Here is a 16,495-nt window from a genome sequence, read left to right as displayed (position 1 = left end):
CTCCTTCAAGAACCGCATGGGCCTACAAGGGACAGAGAGTAAATGAGCATTCACTGAACAACCACAATGATCCAGACACTGTGCTAAATGTTTTCTGCACATACTGTTGTATATTTATGTATGAATAAATCTCATTTAATCTTCACAAAATGCAATGGGGTATTTTTATTTCAATTTTACAAAAGAGGAAACAGAGCAGCTTGCCCAAGGCCACAGAGAATAAGCCAGAGCAAAGATGGAACCTAAATCTAAATTATCCCTTTGCACATCACAGAAGAAACAATTTCAAGAATAGGATTGATTTAAATAAGAGAAAAACATTAAAATTTGGGCTCTTTTTCCAATGTCCTACACTACCAAAATGTTAGCAATACCCAACAGGTACAGCTTATATAAAATGTAAATTTGAGACCTGTTATTCCTGCAGCACCATGCTATAAAACCAATATGTACACAAAACCACTCTGTTCCTCTTCCAGGCCAGGGGGCCTCAGTGATGGAAGTGCCGAGGGCTATGGAGAGGTACAAACAGGCATACAGGCTTCGGCTTCTGCCCTGGGTTCCTACAAACTCCATAACCCCTACCCCCACCCCCAGCAGTCTCCCTGAAGGGCTGGGACTATTTCTTTGCCCTTCCTGATAGCTGACAAAAGTAGGTACTCCATAAGTAAAAGCCTGTGGAAAGGGTGAATGGATCCTTAACACCAGAATTTCAAGTAGCAAAAGTCCTAGTTCTGAATGGCAATTCTGTGGGAGTTCAGAAGGGAGCCTGGAAGAAATGTAATCACAATATATGCAAAGACTAACAGCAAGTAGTTCCCCTCTGGGAGAGTCAGCAATATCCAGGTTTGTCAGAGTAGATCATTCTACTGCCTGAGGGGCTGATAATGAGGAATGAAACTGGAACTAGGTCTCCCAAAGTAAAGGACGTATTGCAAAACACTAGAGTCAAATTTTTCCCTTTATTCTTATACTTAAAATTTCTAATACTAAGGGGAAAAACCCCACAAAACTCCTCTTGGAGTGTCACTGACTAATAATAGCAAGCAGCCTAATTCACAAAGCATCTCTGTAACTGTGCTTCTTGGTAGAAAAAAAAAAAAAAGATATTCTTTTCCAATCAACGCACTGGAATACTTTGGTGCATCATGAAGAACATATTTGGTATGGGATTCCTGGCTTTCTTCATACTTCCTGGCCAACTACTGAGCAGAAAAGTGGCAAAGTCAGTTAGCTACAGGGGGTACATTATGTTCACCAGTGTGGTTCACACAGAGGTGGATGAACAGGTAACTAGACAGTTCTGGCAGGTTCTCAGGAAGGGATGGATGCAAGAAAGTTTGGGATATCATGGGCTACATGAACCAACTAAGGGAAACACAGCTGCTCAGAAGCCCAGAGCAGGGCATTAAAGGAGCAACCCCCTTTAGAATGCTGACTTGTATAGAAGGACATATTTTGATTGGAGATTAGCAGGAGGATGGTGGTAAGACAGCAAATATGAGAATAAGATACATGAAATTAGAGTCAGAATGACCAGTGGGCCTGTGGAAAGGAGAAGACAGTATCTGTAGCAAGGTTCTGGTTGGTTTATTTTTACGCAAGACAAGCAAAAGGGAAAAAAGTGAAGTAACAGGTAAGCTAACTACACACTATAGGAAACAATAGAACAATCAAGGGTAAACAGGAAAATCGGGCTAAAATCTGACTCAGAAAATAAACTACTTGGGAAGCCAAGAAGACTAACTAGTTATCAAATGATTTGATTTCTCAAGAGTAACACCTGGACATGGAGATGGAGGGAAAAGACCAGGTTTTCAAAAAGAGGGAAAAGTGGGGGTACAGAAATCATGAAATTATCAGTCTGGCCTCTTCAGGCCAATTAAATGGATTTAAGTGCCCCCCACCCCCACCCCAATCACTGTTAAAGCAAAAGCTAAGGTTAAGATGGTGCCTCAGGAGGGCAATGCCAGGTCATTAAGCAACATTTTCAAAGACTAAAAGCCACTGAACGCTTTGCCCTCAGTCTCCAACAAACTCCACTCTGATTTTTTTAAAGTTTCTAGAATCTTCCATGTACGTTCATGGATAGACTAGAAAGATACGGTGGGATGAAAGTACAGTGAGCCAAATCCATAGTAGATTGAACAAGGTGTTCACAGTACTCTTCACCTTATCTACTCAACATGATCATCAAGACCTGAAGCCATGAATGGTAAACTAGGCTTCCAAGTATAGTCCCCAACTTATGACGGTTCGACCGTACAGTGGTGAGGAAGTGATACACAACCAGGAGAAACTGTACTTCAAATTCTGAATTTGGATCTCTTCCCTAGCAGCGAGCCACGGCTCCCAGTCAGCCCCATCATCAGGAGGGTAAACAACCGATATACTTCTAGCCATTCTGTACCAATACAACCATTCTGTTTGTCACTTTCAGCATAGTATTCAATTAATTACATAAGCTGGTCAACACTTTATTACAAAACTGGCTCTGTGTTAGATGATTTTGCCCAACTACAGGCTAATGTAAGAGTTCTGAGCACATTTAAGGCAGGCTAGGCTAAGCTACGAGATCGATAGGTCAGGTGTCTTCAATGTACTTTCCATGACATTTTCAACTTCTGATGGGTTTATCGAGACATAACCGCACCATGAGTCAAGGAAGATCTGGAGCCCGGAGTGGGAAAGCGACAGCTCATATAAGTGATTGCATAATATCATTCCTTCCCTACCATCTCCCTTCCTGCCTAGATCAGCATTTCCCAAAATGTGTTCCACAAAATACCAATCCTGGAAATGACACCTGAAAATGGTTTCCCAAGTTCAAAGTATTTGGAGAAGTCTGCATTTCCTTCCTTTGCAGTTATTAACACATCAAAAGCTCTGAAAAATTCTGTAATAAGCCTCTGTCTCGATTCAACTTAATGTTTCCCAAACAGTTGCTCTCAAAGCACTTTCACATAGTAATCATTAACTGAGGATGGCTTAAAGTTTAGGCTCTAAGCCAGGTTCACATTTTCTGTGCTAAAGAAGTGATTCCACCCCCTTGAGTTGCTACTACCACCTCATCGCTCTTCCTCCAAGTACCATAGTAAACACACACACACACACACACACACAACTTGACACTTCCTGCCTCCGGTTTCCTCACCACCCACTCACTTCTCCATCACTGGAAATCTGGCTCTGGCCCCCAGTGCTCTATAGAAAGTCTTCTCATGGTGTGATCAGTGGACAGAGGGCAGAACCAATGGCTTCTCTTTGGCCCCTCAATCCCTCTGCAGGGTCACAGAGGAACAGTCACACTCCCTGACACTTGGTCCTCACTTGCCACAACACCGTATTTCACTCATCTCTTTCACTATGTGATCTTTGGTTCCTCTTTATCTTTTTAGCCTTTACATTCGCAGTCCAACTCTGACTCCTCCCTTGAGTGAAATGCCCATGGTCTGAACCCTTCGTGAATCCTGAGCCAGTCGCTTGACTTCAGATCCACATTTCCAATGGGCTTCTCAACTTGTTCACTTTACTTTTCCTCAAGGACTCTTCATTCACTATATTCCAAAGAAGCTCATCAGTTGCCCCCCCAAACTTTCTCCTCTTCCTGATTCCTCTTATGAACTCACCATTCCTAGACGATGAGGCGAACAGCAGAGTCCACTGCTTTCTCCTCAGCCTGACACAGCAGTCTGAACAGGCCTCTGATAAAGTACCTATCATGGTTTACTCTAACTACTCAACATGCTTCCTAGTCTCCATTTATCCGCTGTGCAGCCCCTTAGCTAAGACAGAGAAGAAACCCGACATACTTGGAAAAATGGATGAATCCTTTGAATCATACCCAATTCATGGCTCATTCTTCGAATGCCAGTAACAGATGAGGTTCTCTTATACTTCAACAAAAGCTCTGGATTCTTTCTACTTTACAAGGCCATTATCCTTCATCAGACTCAAATAAAACCCCAGATCTAAACTACAACTACCTAATTGGGCAATCAAGCTACCACTGCTACCAGAGCAATATTTCTAAAATGCTACCCTAACCACATCACTCCTTGGCTCAGACACCTTCAATGGTTTCCCACTATTTCCAGAATACAGTCCAAACCCCTGAGCATGTTATCACTGCCTTCCATGTCTGCATCTCTGCTACCTTTCCATCCTTATTTTCAACTACCCTCTAAGCTCCCTATGTTCTAGTCCAGGAGTAGGCACAGTCTAGCCAGTGGGCCAAATCTAGCCCACTGCCTGTTTTGTAAATAAAGTTTTACTGGATAACAGCCAATCAACATTTTGGGCCAGATCATTCTTTGTTGCAGGAGGCTGTCCTGTACATTGCTGAATGTTTAATAGGATCACTGGCCTCCACCCACTGGATTCCAGCAGCACTTCCCCAGTGTGACGACCAAAAATGTCTCCACATGTTATTAAATACCTTATGGGGAACAAAACTGCCCCAATTAAGAATCACTATTCTAGAGATTTCCAAGTACAAGCTAAGAGTAAGTATGATGTCACTGCTAATAAAATACAAACCAGACAGCAATTGTCGTATAGTGTCCACATTAAGAGATAAGAGTCGCACAGTATTCAGTGCTGGTTGCCTCACTCTTGGGAGACTGTGCTCCACTGTGAATTTTAAGAAGACTTTGGATAACTGGAATTCATATGATTCAAGGTGATCAGACTGATGAGAAACTAGCGAAGAATGTCACAGAGGAATATTTAAGTAAATCAAGGTGGTTAGCCTGTACAAGAGAAGATAAAGAGAAAGCCATGATCTTTAAATATCTGTTGTCCTGTCAGAGGAAGGTTTAACTTGCTATCGTTCAGGAAGGCAGAACCGGTGGGCAGCAGCTGCTGGAAGGCAGGTTTTTGGCTCTATACAAGTAAAAGCTTTCTAACAATCAGAGCTGGCCAACAAATGTATGAGGCTGAGTGGTGAAACACTGTGCTCTCGTCATTCTGCAAGTGTTCAAGCAGAGACCAGATGAACTCATGTCAGAGATGCCATAGAGAGATTCCTGCCTGAAGTGGGAGGTAGGACGAGATGGTTTCTCTCTGGTTGCTTCCAGCTCTGAGATTCTTTGGCTAGCAGTGGAAAAGCCATATGGCACGAATAATAAAATTCTCCAATTCCAAGACCTTAATTACAGCACAAGAGAAAACTATTTTGCTAAATCATTTACCCTATGTTTGGTAACATTTTACATTTAGTCCCTGACATGGCGACTACCAGTGATCTGTTTTTTCTAATGGACCTGTAATCAGTTCTAGATAATGTCTATCACTACCTTTAAACCGTATCTTTCATTCTGCTAATGATCACTACACCAGTACAATTTGTACAATGCTTTACGGTTTTCCAACCATCGTGACATACATTACCTTACTCACAGTAGCTAAGTATGAGCATGAACACTTATTTTAGATAACCTGCTCTCATTTACTGTCTCTTGCCTGAATTTCTTATGAGAGAAAGCAAGGCCTTATTATTCATCAAATATTCACTATGAAAATAAAACATATTCTAGAAGATACTCATCTCCAAAACAAATTATTTACCGACACCCAAGAATAAGCCAAATCTAGTTATTTCAGCATCAAAACATGGACTTACCTCAGTGAAATTTCTATTTTATTTATGATTTGGGGAGGAAAATTTGAAACACTACAATTCAGCTTTCCCAAATTTCAATGTGGCCATACAAACTAAAACTTCCAGAAAGCAGTCATAACAAAATGTGAAGCATATGTGTTGTTGACAAGCAAAGCCACTGTAGGTCCTCATTCCAGGGACTCCTTTATTCCCCAGCTAAAACTGCCAACACAAGTTATGTAAGGACTTTTTTCCAAAGCTAAACTGGGCCCTCACCCACTGCTTTACTTACTTCTTTACGTTTCGTTTCTGGACATTCCGACTGCAGAGTGAGAGTTGCACCTTCGATATTTCTTGGCATGGGCGTGGAACCAGGGTTTATTGTTAAATGAATCTGATCTGGTGAGATAATGTGTTGCACATAACCCTGGGACATTGCTTCATGATCTATTAGGTGAAAGCCTTCTTCACCCCCTACTAGAAAAGGCAAGTGTTCGCCACACTGTCCATCGTCATCTTCATCCTCCAAAGTGCCAGGGTCCTGCTCAATAAGAACAGTTGTCCTATCATAAACAGTTCCAGATGAGGAAGGCACCAGTCCGTTTTTATCCACAAACCTGAGCATCTTGTCATCGGGGGTCAGCTCATCTTCCTCTGCCTCAAAGTAGATGATGTTGTCGTCTGGACTGTGTTCCCCCATGGTTCAATCGTGCTCAGCCCAATTGTGAGAAATGGAAAGGTAATGACCTGTCTGCAACAGGACAAAGCCAGAGTTAGAATCAAACCCAGGGACCTCCTCAGCAACCACAGGGCTCATTTTTCCTCTCACTTGAAGAATAGGCCAAAGTAAATGAAAATCATCTTCCTTGGGAATATTTTTTGAAGTTTAACTTTGAAACCATCAAGTCATTTTAAAGGAAAAGCAATGTCTTTATTTTATTTTATTTTTTTAAGATTTTATTTATTTACCCAACAAAGAGAGACACAGCGAGAGAGGAAGCACAAGCAGGGGGAGTGGGAGAGGGAGAAGCAGGCTTCCCGCTGAGCAGGGAGCCCGATGCGGGGCTCGATCTCAGGACCCCGGGACCATGACTTGAGCTGAAGGCAGACGCTTAACGACTGAGCCACCCAGGCGCCCCAGGAAAAGCAATGTCTTAAAAAGAAAAAAAAAAAAAACTGAAGAAATAAGTAGCAGTTCTTAAGACCTTCCAAACATGTGTTACTACCAAACAATTCCTAAAGGGGATAAAAGGGCAAACTACTTCAAGGCTGAGTTGTTTTAAGTCTTAAAGTAAGAAAACCCCAGTCACATATCCCCCAGATTAGACCATGGGGGCAGCGTAGTCTATTGTGGAAACTGAACTTTGGAAGCAGGGTCACCTACCCACAAATCCCAGCTTTGCCACTTCCTACTTGGGTAACTTTTCTGTACCCCATTTTTCTTATGGGTAAGGGGGACTGGTAGTTCCTTCTCTCAAAGTTGTTACTCAGAGTAAAAGAGATAATATATGTTAAGGCACAATGTCTGAGAATAATAGGGAAAACAAGTGTGAATTCATTCCCTCCTTCCTAAAACAGACGTTTCAGCTTCTGGGTTGGGGGGCTGATTCCTAGTCAGGCATATTCATTGAAGATCATTATGTCCATTAATCTTCTAAAACAATGTGGTGTCCACTAGAACCTATGCTTGTATAGTGTGCTCTCTGCAGTGAGGAAATAGTGAATCTTATTTTTGTTTCTACTGCCCCTAGCACAATACAAAGACACTAAGAGTTCAGGAGATGTCAGCTAAATGAATGAAAGACCTGCAGATATACTCTCTTGGGAAGACATACTCTCTTGGAAAGATATGTTCTCTTGGAAAAAATACCAAATTTGAAACTTTCCTGTTCTGGATTCGTTCTTCTTCCTTTAGTTGCAAACACACAGGTTCTACAAATGTGGGTCTGGCAGGCAGAACAGAATTTAAAAATAATCAGCACATCACTTTTAGTTTTCAGTCTGGCTTTGCACTTTTTCTCTTCTGCCCTGGGTTAGCAAGTGAACCTTTACATAGTGGGGCGGCTAGACAGAGAAGTGTTTAGCAGAGACAGGCCAAGGGATCAGATCCGGGAGGAACCTGCCCGACCCCTTGCTCTGGCTTACGCAACCCGGTAGATGCACATTTCGCTGCATCTGAGGAGAGATAAGAGCACCGGAGGCCCCACAGGGCTTCCCCGGCACCATCAGCAGCTAAGCGGAGACCAACTGTCCGGAACAAACAAGACCAGGAGGCTTGAGGGTGGCATACGAGGAGTACAAACGGAGCACCCCTGAGACAAGGCTGAGAAAAGGAACCTGACTGGGATAGCCCCCAGACGGGGCCACACAGAAAAATCTGAAGACAGGCTGGGGGGCTCCAAGCCGGGCGAAGAGGGGCAGGGTCCAGGTCTCCATGGAAACAGGGAAGGGGGGCTGGATACCCATCCCCATGGAAACGGAGGAGGGGTGGGGTCCCTATGGTGACCAGACTGGGGTCTCTAATGGGAAATGCTTCAGGAGGGAGCCTAAGTCCCGCGCCCCCCGGGAAGCCCCCAGCCCAGGCCGCGTCTAGTTTCGCCTTTTACCTCCGCGGCTCCCGGCAACGGCGGCAGCGGCAGCTTCTCCCCTCCCCAGCGGCACCATGATTGCCCCCACCTTCCCCGAACGTCACTTCCGCTTCCGCTTTCCGGAGGAAGGAGGAGATACCGGCCCCGCCTCTCCCTGGCGCTTCTAGTTGGTTTAGGCGATGTGGGGGCTGAGCTCGAGCCTCCAATTGGCGAGCAGGAGGGGCGGGGCGGGGCGGGGTGCCGCGGAGACGCCGCGGGGCCGTAAATTCGTCCCGCGCTGGGAAGTGCCCGCCGCGTCCGCAGTCGACCGGTTGTTGGGGCGTCAGCCTTTTGGCGCCAGAGGCAAGGAAAGGGGGTCGAACCTCCCCAACTAGTCGAAAGTAGCCTCAGCCCGGCTTGCGCCGGCCGCCCTCGCCCTGGGAGCCACAACTGCAACGGGAAGGACCCCAGTTAGCCATCCGAATTCCAGCTCGGACCCTTAAGGGGAGCCTGCAAGGCTATGACCTTCCCGGCTTTCGCCCTCTGGTGTTGAGGGGAAGCTGGGACCAACCAAAGTTAATGTACCAGTGGGGTCAAGAAAGGAAGATGGGATCCAAATGGCAGAACCAAGGCCAGTCAGAGGACGCCGCCGCCTCCCCCAACCCCCACTAGCTATCACAAGAGGCCCCACTGCTTCCCTCTCATTTCTGCCCAGGCTGTCGGTTCCAACTTTTCCCCCTGCAGAGGACTGCCGGCTTCCACGGGACTCCCGCCCGGGCCAGTCAGCGCCACCTATTTGCCATTCTTTTTCTTTTTTTTTTTTTTTTTTTGACCGGTCACGCTGTCATCCTATCAGCCCGCATCTGAGTCACGTTTCACACTGCCAAGGAATGTTGGTGTCCCAGTGACCAAGAAGCGACTTTGCACGTGCCTTCCTTATTTTCTAAGATTTATTTAGAGAGAACATGAGTGGGAGGGGCAGAGGGAGAGGACGAGAATCTCAAGCGGACTCCGCCGTGAGCGAGGAGTGAGGAGCTGGATGTGGGGCTCTATCCCATGACCCTGAGATCACGACCTGAGCCGAAACCAAGAGTCGGATGTTCAACCAACTGTGCTACCCAGGCGCCCCTCTCCGTCTTTTTTAAATGCCTGTTAAATCTGTTAGAACCTCCCAGCAGCCACTGCCTGATTTTCCCATAAGCTACTTCTCTAGAATATTCAGAGTGGGACGACTCCCAGAGACTAGATCTGGGTCAAGGCGTTCAGGCCATGCCTGTACATTTCTTGCGTGAAAACTATGAATAGTGATTGTTACCCACCAGACTGCCAGGCAACTACCTCTTTGGCCCCTGACCGCCTGCTCCAATGTTTAAGCCACAAAAAGTCCAGCAGCCATCCCTTAAGAGATAAAAGCATACGAACAACCACTGTTAAAAATACATTTATCATTAAAATATATTACATATATGAGAGAGGGGATGCATCATATACAGTTCGGAGGATTTGTTGACCCAGAAAATCCCATTTGTTTCACCAAACACCACTTTCTTCGGTACCTTCATTTTCAAGCCACTGTATTGCCCTCAGAGGCTGAGTGGCCAGCCCCAGAGTTGTTGAGCCACATCTGAGTAGGAAAGGGGGTAGGGTTTGTATATACATATACACATGTCCTTAGAGCACTGGAAACATCTGGGGTGGCTGTGACCTGTTTATCCAGCAGATTCCACTTGCATTCTTGCTGTCCAATTCATTCTCCCTTTAGGACCCCAAAGTTTGTTCAAATATCTGGTCATGGGAAGCCCAGTCCAGGCTACAGGGAAGGCACTGACTATGCCCAGGAGGCACGCTGAGTGAGCACAGGAAATACAGTTATTTAAACATCTTTAAAGTTTAAAAAAATAGAGAGACCTGTGTTAAATAACTAAAGTTGAACATTGACTGTCAGTTTTATTGTGGCGGATTTCCCCCAGGTCTTCAGAACTCAGAGTGACGGGACTATGACAGCCATAGTGGGGGGGGGAGGGTGTCAGGGCTCAGGAAACAGGCAGCTGCCACTTTTGCTTCCAAGAGGCCTCACGTCGTCTTGTGGTAGTTCTTGATCCTAAACAGGTGGGGCTGGTAATTGGCTGCCTCGAGTAAAATAGGAGAGGAGATAGGCTCAGGGTGAGTTGCAGAGGAATAGGTGAATAAATTCTTGAGCCTTCTTCTTCTCTGCCATGTCAAGCTTTTGGTGACCAGCTGGGTTTCGAAGCAGTAAGCTGCCAAATATGCTAGCTGCATGAGAAACACAGAAGACAAATGATTCAGCAAAAGAAACACTACTTATTCTGGTATGGTTGAGTTGGGAGGAGTGCCCCAAAGCATTATTTTCTGCTTGAAAAAAACTATGTGAGGGTAAACTTGGCCCAGAGCTGGAGATTTTAGTTCCACTACAGTGATCTTGGGACCTTCCTCAAGCACATTTCTCATAATGAGTCTCTCAGTATGCAGAGATGCTTTCCACAGACACTTGACTGCTTACCTAGAATATTCTCATCCAAATGATTTTTTGTTGAATTTTTCAGCAGTTCTCGCAGAAACGTCATCAAGTAGTTGAAGACATTTTGGTGGAATGTAGGGAGGGTAGAAATGACCTGAAAGAGGGAGAATCGGCATTTGTCTTTTCATTCATTCATTCAATCATTTGTCAGACATCTGCTATATTCCAGGAGCCAAGTACGTGATCCAAGGGCATGAGTAAGACTACGCACAGGAAACCCTGATCACTTACCACTTGGCACAAGTGTCAAAAGAGAAGCACAGATCAAGCGCTATGTGAATTTAGAGCTCAATAGCCTAACTATGTGTTCTCAAAAGGTTTACAGCAATAGAAGACATTTTAAGCTGGGTCTTGAATATAAGACAAGACTGGACTTGCAGAGGTAAGGACTAGGGCGTTTAGGGCAAAAGAAAGTGCAAAAAAGGTAAGAGAGGGAAAACAGTGAGATAAGGAGAGAGAGCACACTGAGAAGTCAATTTTAGCAGAAGCGCCCCTGTCTGAACAGGTGCTGAGCCTGGAGGGGTCGATCAGGCTAGAATTCAATGAGTACTCCAGCTATCTGCGTATCATCATTATCACATGGGAAGCTTGTACAAGATATATTCCAAAAGAGATTCTGATTCAGTGGCTGTGGGGTGGGGCTCTGGAACCTATATTACTAGCAAGTTTTCTAGATTATTCTGCTATGGCCTGTTAATGTGTGAACTATTAGGCCAGATGGTTAAAAGTCTTGAACATTTGTTTAAGAAAATCATTAATTGGCAAATGGAGAGCCAGGTGTGGTTTTTGACCAACAGTGACGAGAGTGATGAGAGTTTTAGAGTATGTGGTCTGATGGCAGTATAACAAATGAGCAGGGGGAAAGCCTGAATGCAGGGCTTAGAACCAAGGTGAGTGGACGAGAATGGAAGATGGGTGACAGATCAAGGGAACTGGGCATGTGGGAGGCGAGCAGAGGACAACTCAGAAATGACTCAGGTTTCTGGGTTGAGTCACTGGAATTCAGGGTGAAGCCATGAAAAGAAAAGGGGACATGAGAGGAAGAACAGGTTTGGGAAGGAAAGCTATGGAGTTGAGTTGCTAGGACACTGCGTTTGAGAGACTGCGCCCACTTTGTTCCCTCAGGCCCCATGAGGCCTGGGGCTGCAACATGTGAATGCTCAACGTTTTTTTACTCGCAGGTACTGCGAGTACCCTCACCTGTTTACTCGCAGTATAGTTGCCAGAACACTCCAAGCAGTTATGGTAGGTGTTGTAACAGATGACGGGCTCTGGCAGGCTCTCCAGGAAAAGCAGCAAGGCTTCAGCTACAGAATGATTGCTGGCGGCTTTTGGCCCATCGTTAAGGAACTGGCGATGCCGTGCCGCAGTTAGGAAAAGGCCCAGGAGGGAGCACATGTCAGACATGCCGCCTGCCCAGTACGGCTCTGCTCAGAGCTGGGATGCCAGCCTGACGTGGTGAAGGGGCCAAGCTGTTTATCAGCCTAGCTGGGCCCTCCTGAGTTCCTGCTATATTGGTTGCTTAAAGTTGTAAAGTCTTCTCTATGCAAACTTTAAGTAAGAAAAAATATGATAGCTGAGGACACAAGATCTGATTTTGAGCCTTAAAATAATACTCTTTTTTTCCTCTCATCTCTTAATCATATTCACATACACACGCACGCACACATGCACAAATGTCTGAGGATACAGAGGGTTTCAATCATTCCAGTATCCAAACAGTCCCTGATATGCTCAAATTCCGACCTCAGGCCTGGCTGCTGAAACAGATCTTCCTGCAAAATAAAAAAAAAAGAAAGTCAGTCACCACATAATTACATTCTCAGAAAATCATCCATGATCTCCTGACCTAGAAATATGATCACCACCAAGGTGCAAAAAGGGAGCAGTGACGTGAGGCCTTTGAATCAACCAGTAAACAATCTGATAAAGTTAGGGCTGATGCAGCTAACTCATCTTGCAGGCTTTCCCAAGCATGCCCCCATGACAGGTCTTTAAAGTCATAAAACATCTATTATAAAACTATAGGTAGGGCATACTACTCACAACAGTAAGGGAAAACTTAAAACTACGTTTCCTGCAGTGTTGTGGAAGGATTAACTGGAAAAAGAAAAACACGAAGAAAATATATCATTTATAAGATGGAAAAAGTTAAAAAGACACCACCTTGCTTTCTGAAAACAAGATTATGGCAATAAAGGTATTTTCATTAGTCCTAGCATGCCTTTATTAATTTATTAAATGACTTAATGCCACATAACTGAATAATAATATTCTATGTATTGTTCAGGTTATACTTGAAAGGAGCTCTACGGAGAAGGCAGACTACTAGCACAGTACTTAAGAATGTGACTTCTGTCCTCGATTCAGCAGCAGATACACTAAAATTAGGACAATACAGAGAAGATTAGCATGGCCCCTGCGTAAGACTGGGACGTCTACAGCCAGACTCCCTGGGTTCAAATCCCCATCCTGCCCATTTATCAGCTCTGGAATTTTGACCAAGTTACTTAGGCTTCTGGACCTCTGGTTCTTCATCTGAGAGCTATCATGAGAAGGAACTGAGGCAATGCTGTTAAACACTTAGAATAGTGTTTGGGACACTGTAATAGTGGTAATAAAGGGGGGGGCAGGGTGGCGGGGTTGGGGAGTAAAAGGAGAATGTCATAAGAACGTATGTTGCTCCCAAGTGGTAGAGCTGTGGTAGACTATAGTTTGTATTAGTCTCCTTATATGAATGAGTCAGTGAAACTGATCTGATCTCATGAAGCTTGCCCAAATCACTCTAGAAATCAGGCCTCCTGACTCATGGCCTGGGGGCTCCATCTGGTCTCCTGCCTCGGTCTGGCTTATCAACAAGGTAGCCCCTCCCATTCCCAGAAACTGGCAAGAGTTCATCAAAAGGATAGCAGGCTGACATCTTGAGAAGAATCCAGATGGCTTTCTACTTGGAGGACCCTAGAGGCCAGGAGAGGGAACATGCTGTACCAAGAAGGCCATCCTATGCAAGGCTGCTTCCCTTGGGGGTAATCAAGTGCTCTATGTAATAGCAAGGTCTCGTGTGGGTGTGAAACATGAACCTATCTGTCCCCCACTCACTCCCTCGGGAAGGGACAGCTTTCCACAGATTCCTTGGGGTAAAAGCTTCTTACACCAAAAGTTCTTGGGGCTGATGCTCTTCCCCAAGGCAGTCTGGTCTCAATCAGGTCTGACTGCTGCACTGCCACCTACCTGCTGGACAGCATTTTGGTACAGGTAATCAACCATCATCCAGAGCTCTTTGGGGATTCCCAAGGGGTTCTCCAACTGGACCCCATCATCTTCAGTCTGTAGGGGCATCAGAGTCTGAAAAGAAATAAAATGCATAATACAAAGGCCAACCAACGGAACTTCTGACGGGCTGGCTCCAGGAGAATACAAGATAATGGGGGCAGCAAACCCACGGAGGAGGGAAAGCACTTCAATCCCCTAAGCAAACATTCCACAGGCAAAAAAATGAAATTAGGTGGCATAATCAAGGTACAGGTGATTTTTGAGAACTAGGAGTGGGTTATGGCAAGCAGTTTCAATAAATCAGGAAATATGCATCATCTTCTTTGAAAAAACATCCTGCCAAGAGCATTTCACTGTCAGAAACAGGAAGACAGTGTGTCTGGTGCAGTAAGGGCAGAGACTTGGGAGTCCAAAAACCTAAATGTAGGGGCCAGATCCACTGTTAACTCACCATGTGACCTGTGACCAATCACTCTCCTTACTAGGCCTCTGTTTATAGGCCTCATCTTATATAATGGAGAGGACAGAAATCAAGAGTCCCTAAATTAAAAAGTGCATTGGAATGGGGGGTGGGATATGCACATTACTATAAATCGGCTCTAAAGTAGAGCCCTTGTATTCAAATTGTCTCCACAGGAGTCTTTTACATCTCAGAAAATTTAGTTCAGGATGATGACCAAGTAATGATTAAAACAAGAAAAAGGAATAAAATCATGGGCCAGGGAAGCTTCGTATCTTGGTATCCACGGCTGAGTTTCTGTGATGTACTATATGTGAAAGATGGAGAATATCTTGCTTCACTGGCTTGGCTGCTACAGTTATATATGCTTCCATATGGCATGAAACTCACCAGCTCTCTAATTGTTTCCAGTGGCAGGTCCAAGATCGGCTCCCTCATGTAGCACAATGTGTGAATGGGAGATCCAAAACAGCTGGGCAGGTAGTTCCCAGACACAGACAAAAAGTAATCCTTTCCCCTGTCCAAGTGCAAAACCAGAATGTCTTCGATTCTGTCTTCACCTGAGTTGAGCTTTGTAGCTGTGGTCTTATTTACAAATAGCTCCAATTCAATCTCAATGGCAGAATCTGAAGACAAACATTAGAAGTCACATTGGCTGGTGGGAGGCCAAGAGGAAAGGGGGAAAGAGGACGGCAGGGGCAAGGACCGGGCACAAAGGGCTGGGAAAGGGGACCCGAGGCCTCAGCCAGCCAGCAAATATGAATGTGCTCAGCACTCAGGGGGCACATGAACAAGGAGCTGATGGTCCAGGTGGGGACATAAAAACAACAAACAAAAACATGTGAAAAGGCAACTGCTATGGAATTCAAGTACAAAGGAGCACAGCTCAAGTTAGAATTATTAATACAATCAGAAGGCATGGATCAAAGAGCTTGCCCTGGGCCAGGTCACATGAAGACATCTGATCCAGGAGAAAATATAATGCAAGTATCAGCCTGTGAATTGTCCACAAAACAGGCTTTCATCCCTCTGCCACACAGCACGATGCAGGGTGCAAAGGAGGAGTTAGGGGAAAGACACGAATGGTACATTCCAGGGCCAGATATAATTTCTGGATTACCACCCTGTTATCTTTCCCTATAAGAGCAGACGCTGGGAGCTGATTATAGTGAGGCAGACAGCGAAATGGGTCCTTCAAGAGCAGCACCTGCTTCCCAGCGATCTTCTGTCTTCTCTTTCTGTGAAATTATGGAACACACACATGGCTGAGAAAGCTTTTCAAGCTGACCTCGTGCCCCTTCCTGTTTTATTTCTTATTTATGGATGGTTCCCCCACAGGGCTTTTAGAAGTTTTGATCGGACAACAAACGCTCAGAAACAAAAAAAGCTTACTTGAGAAAAATAAACAGTCGGGGTAGAGCCTTCCCCAAACCAGCAACCGGGAACCTGGGAACGGAGGCCTCACCTGGCAGGAGGAAGCCTCTGCTGGGGTTGGCATTCAGCCACTGCTTACAGTAAGACTTTTCATCAGGCTTGTTGATGAATTCAAACTGACAGGGAACTTGTCCATTTTGAATTGTAAAGGACTGTACTTGCAACTGCATGTACTTCACATTCTGAAAACAGAACTGGGAACAGGCCCAGGACCAGTCAGATCAATGCCCTCTTCTTGGCGACCCGCCCAGCCACCCCAACTGGGCAATCTTTGCCTTTTCTGGAAAGACAATGAAGGACCACCTCTTTCAAATCATGTTTCTGCTTTAAGTATGTCCCTGGGAGGCCACGGCGGTCTGTGTTTAACCCAGAAACCCAAAAATTTAGGTTGTTTTATAAATAAATTTCCTGAGGGAATCAAAGTTCGAACCTTCTATCTTCTATACCCAAAGACCATTTCCAAAATACCTTTACAAATTCCACCCCCAAACATAAAGACCAAGCACATCCTTCCAAGTAGCTGGACATCTAGGGCATTAAAAAATACCCACACCATAAATCCCCAATTTGACTGACTTCTTGACATTGTCCATTCTGAATGATCTATGCTGTAGCTCTTC

General features: G+C 45.1%; 2 protein-coding genes and 1 non-coding gene across 8 annotated transcripts in view; 1 reads left to right on the top strand and 2 right to left on the bottom strand.

Moving 5' to 3' along the window:
* The window catches only part of MTF1 (metal regulatory transcription factor 1), a 36,921-nt gene extending 28,652 nt beyond the window's left edge, over positions 1-8,269 (bottom strand). For 2 of the 3 annotated variants that reach the window (XM_028113662.2, XM_028113663.2), the window contains exons 1-2: positions 8,209-8,269; positions 5,895-6,353 (exon numbers count right to left, since the gene is read on the bottom strand). In XM_028113662.2, coding sequence (XP_027969463.1) covers positions 5,895-6,302 — 408 coding nt within the window. In that variant the 5' untranslated portion in view covers positions 6,303-6,353; positions 8,209-8,269. Of the gene's footprint in view, positions 1-5,894; positions 6,354-8,208 lie in introns of those variants that run through there. The other variant, XM_088022497.1, reaches the window with a different exon arrangement.
* Positions 8,270-9,594: 1,325 nt separating this feature from the next.
* Positions 9,595-16,495, bottom strand: part of INPP5B (inositol polyphosphate-5-phosphatase B) — a 46,345-nt gene continuing 39,444 nt past the window's right edge. For 3 of the 4 annotated variants that reach the window (XM_088022494.1, XM_088022495.1, XM_028113749.2), the window contains 7 exons: positions 15,907-16,069; positions 14,832-15,067; positions 13,940-14,053; positions 12,399-12,483; positions 11,909-12,036; positions 10,691-10,802; positions 9,595-10,443 (listed from right to left, as the gene is read on the bottom strand). In XM_088022494.1, coding sequence (XP_087878620.1) covers positions 10,328-10,443; positions 10,691-10,802; positions 11,909-12,036; positions 12,399-12,483; positions 13,940-14,053; positions 14,832-15,067; positions 15,907-16,069 — 954 coding nt within the window. In that variant the 3' untranslated portion in view covers positions 9,595-10,327. The other variant, XM_088022496.1, reaches the window with a different exon arrangement.
* Positions 13,064-13,173, top strand: LOC114217232 (U6 spliceosomal RNA). Its single transcript, XR_003610933.1, has one exon. It is a non-coding gene; the product is annotated as a U6 spliceosomal RNA (small nuclear RNA).

Source organism: Eumetopias jubatus, unplaced genomic scaffold (assembly GCF_037043125.1).
Source record: "Eumetopias jubatus isolate StellerSeaLion01/CBP00866 unplaced genomic scaffold, mEumJub1_p1.0 scaffold_4, whole genome shotgun sequence".
Taxonomy (NCBI): domain Eukaryota; kingdom Metazoa; phylum Chordata; class Mammalia; order Carnivora; family Otariidae; genus Eumetopias; species Eumetopias jubatus.
Note: the sequence above shows the minus strand (reverse complement) of the source record. Positions and strands in the feature narration are given on the sequence as shown.